This window comes from Mercenaria mercenaria, chromosome 1 (assembly GCF_021730395.1).
Source record: "Mercenaria mercenaria strain notata chromosome 1, MADL_Memer_1, whole genome shotgun sequence".
Classification (NCBI taxonomy): Eukaryota; Metazoa; Mollusca; class Bivalvia; order Venerida; family Veneridae; genus Mercenaria; species Mercenaria mercenaria.
In genome coordinates, this window is record NC_069361.1 from 50,853,247 (window position 1) to 50,856,785 (window position 3,539).

A 3,539-nucleotide genomic window follows, 5' to 3' on the forward strand; every position below is an offset into this window, starting at 1 on the left:
GTGCGGATATGGATATATGTATTACTTTTTACACACATAGTTTGAAATTATTTACTCAATATATATATATATATATATGCATCCGGCCTACTGAAATTTTAACCCTAGTTCTAAATGCTTTTTCTTGTGATACTAAAGGACACTGAAATTGATATGGAGTAAATGCAGTGTACAATTCAGAGGTCATTCATTACATGCTAGCAAAGTAATATAATTTCAGGTTAATTTTATTATATAATAAGAACACAGCAACGATCATGACAAGGCACTGCTTACAAACTGTCTTGTATTAAAACTGTATACATCTCAGTTCAGTTCAAGACTTGTGTCAAATGAAAATGAGAGACCGTAATTTTGAATAAATGCGACAATAAATTTAGTGCAAACTTCAACAATGTCTAATTAACAGTTTCTTAAAGAAGATAATGTTGTTTCATTGCCATTCTTGCAGATAAGTACAAATAATTTTGTATTTATAAGAAAAGAGTTGTATTTGTACAATTCATATGAGCAAGTAAACATTTCTCAAGCGCTAAAGGTTCATTTCATGTAATTTATCACACACCGTGCCACTTTTTAGAAACAATTTTGCACCTCACTTGAAGGGATTTCATTGTTTATGTCTTTTGTACTAGTCATTCCACAGGATTTCCAACAAGAAGAATGTGGCTTCCCAATCACCATGGCATATAATGTTTCTTAAATTAATCTTGTATTGTCCCTGGTTTCAGGCACATCTGTTCTAACAGACTAGAAGGCCTTATTCTGTTTAATGTTCTTCTTGGAATTGCTAATACAACTATGATTTGTATTGCCTTCAGAAAGACGTGAAGGTGTGGGAAAGACTTAAGCCTTGTGTTAAGAATTTCAATTTCATTTTACACTGTCAATTTCCTCAGTATCAGATTCTTTAGTCCTGTCATTTTGCGTATCATGAAACACGTTATAAATAAGTGTATCTGTCATATCATCTGTGATTTTTTCATGAACGCCACTCAGAAAGGGATCGTCAAATAGATAGGAGCTTGACACACAATTGTTGTTCAACGTCCGATATCCACTGAAATATTTTCTGTTTTTAGTTCTAAGATTTTCTGCTCGCAGTTCCATTTGTAGTCGCTTCATGGTATTACTAACAAGAACTGTTCTTCTAAGAAATGTTTCAGGATCATCTACTTGTTTTAACTTTTGGACTGAAATTTTCAAAATTTTCTTTCGTTCGTCTTTTCTTTCCTTTTGTGTGTTTAAGAACGGCGAAACTCGTTTGGATGGAATATAAACTTTTTCCGACTCCGTACTGTCTGGTTTTCGTTTGTGTCCGTGCTTTGTTGTGCTCGGAAGCTCAGATTCTCCGTGTGTCTTGTTGCACATTTCAGTCTTGTTTTTCACATCTTGTTTACCTATGGAATGAAGAAGCAAAAGAATGTGATAAACCTTGTTGACGTAAGGATACATAATTACTTGGTTAACTTATGGAAATGATATACACATTTCTGATATTAAAATGAATGTAATTAGAGTAAAATGTTTTCACTGTCTTCTTTACGCTTGGCATGTCCAAAAACATGGTCATAGGCCATGGAATATTTAACCTTCACCATCGCAACTGTGTATGACTGTGCACTTTTACACAGCTGATGGGATAATGCAAACGTGTAATGGCGAATTTAAAAAGGGCACAAAGTGCAACAAATATTGATTGATGACGCCTCATATTTAACACAACCTATGAGTTTTCAGCTTTGCTCCAGGTAAATTTATCTATTTTTAAACAAAATAAACAAACTAATAAGTTCATCTGAACCTTCATGTAACCTTTGAAAAAAACGTAGACTTAAATGAATATATTTAGGAAAGGTCATTTTAGTTCTTAAGAAGCTTGTGTGATCTTTAGTGCACATTAGAAAACCTTGTAAGATAGCTGTCGGTTCAATAAATGACATATATGGCTCGTAGCTAAAATATATAGATAAGCTATATTCGGATCAAGATTTATATATAGAACACATACATGTACATTAACATCAAGTAACCAAGCAATAAAGAATTAACGTGAATTGAATGATATACTTAATGAGAAAGTTATTTTTAAATCATGTGATGCATGCTATGAGTGCGATAACCGATTTTAATTTCTCTACCAGCAAGGGATAGAACATTCTCATTTATGATTTATTTGAATCCGGCATTCGGAAAGTGTTAAACCTTGAAGAGCATTGTTATTTTGTTGTTGAAACATTTTAAAAGAGTGTTTAGAGATAAAAGATGTAAGAATACCAGTATGGTATATGAAGGTTATGGGGAACAGAAGACAATGAAATAAATTCAGTTCAGAGATAATACGAGACGTTATATGGGGAAAAAAATCATGACAATAAATTTGTGTGTGGTGTAATATGGATAAATCGGTGACTAATAGGAAAAGGAATTATTTATATAGACACCTGTTAACGCTATTCTGCACGGGTACGACTGTGATTTGGCAATACTTGTTCCACTGATGGCATCAGTTTAGCGGCGATTTTCTATTAAGAACAGAGCATTTGATAGAACCCTTATCACGCCTACATGACCTAAGTAATCTTTTATTTACTAATATGCATAAAACTGATACCGCTTAATCTTTAATTTGTGAATGGACAATATAAATGTGGTTAATATGCAAATTATCATTTTGAAGTGCAATAAATTAAATTAAATGCGGGTAAAATCAATTCAAGTGAGCGAAAGATTTGATAGCTGTAGAAGATAAAGAAAGAATATAGTTTACCATTTACTAGATTTTCCGTATTCGTTGCATTAAACACTGGCACATGATCGTTTTCGTATCGCACATCTAATATCCCGACGGTGGTAGGTATTCCATTTGAGATTTTCACTCGGCACGATATCGATGAATCCGAGTTCGATTCTTTCCGACATGTGGTGGTGCATTTGTGACCATTTGTAAAACCAGAACGTACGTGATGGATATCTAACCATTCAAAATTATAATTATCACATCCTTTATTTTTAAACTCCACACTGGCTTCATCGCTGAATGTGTTTGTATGAAATGGTGTCACTGGAAGTACACAAGGCATTTTGTATTTCTTTTATACCTAAAATTTAATCAGTTTAGTTCTTTAGCAAAGAATGAATAAACGCTCGCAAATCTATTTACAACAGACGACACTGGAGCGTTTGATCAATTCACTACCTCCTTCTGCTTGTAAAGTAATTATATCGACACCGCGACACAGAATACACAGTGCGTCTTTGCACTCCGGCTATCAATCCCGAACTGACGTTTTCAACAGCTACTGTCATGCATTAATGAGATACGCGCTATGGGTAATGGGAGGTAACTCATTATAACTGGAAAGAAGTTAAATAGACATGACAGCTATATTAATAATGCTATATGATTTAATGAAAGTATAACAAATTAAGAATGCTCCTTTCTTTAATGCGAAATAGAAGTATATTTTATTACACGTTTTTCGGGTAAATATCGATGTATGACAGTGCAATATTTCTAGTATTTTCACTGTGAAAAA

The 3,539-nt window shown here is 33.4% G+C and overlaps 1 protein-coding gene across 1 annotated transcript; it reads right to left on the reverse strand.

Moving 5' to 3' along the window:
• Window positions 1-209: 209 nt before the first annotated feature.
• Window positions 210-3,285, reverse strand: LOC123538177 (uncharacterized). Its single transcript, XM_045322144.2, has 2 exons — window positions 2,771-3,285; window positions 210-1,400 (listed from the first exon to the last, which is right to left on the reverse strand). Exons 1-2 carry the CDS (start codon window positions 3,081-3,083, stop codon window positions 874-876), a joined length of 840 nt encoding a protein of 279 aa, XP_045178079.1. The 5' UTR covers window positions 3,084-3,285; the 3' UTR covers window positions 210-873.
• Between the last annotated feature and the right edge of the window lie 254 nt (window positions 3,286-3,539).

Coding starts and splice junctions, on each gene's coding strand:
- LOC123538177 (XM_045322144.2), bottom strand. CDS start 3,083: ATGCCTTGTGTACTTCCAGTGACACCATTTCATACAAACACATTCAGC. Junction 1,401..2,770: donor TACGGAAAATCTAGTAAATG/GTAAACTATATT, acceptor TTCATTCCATAG/GTAAACAAGATGTGAAAAAC.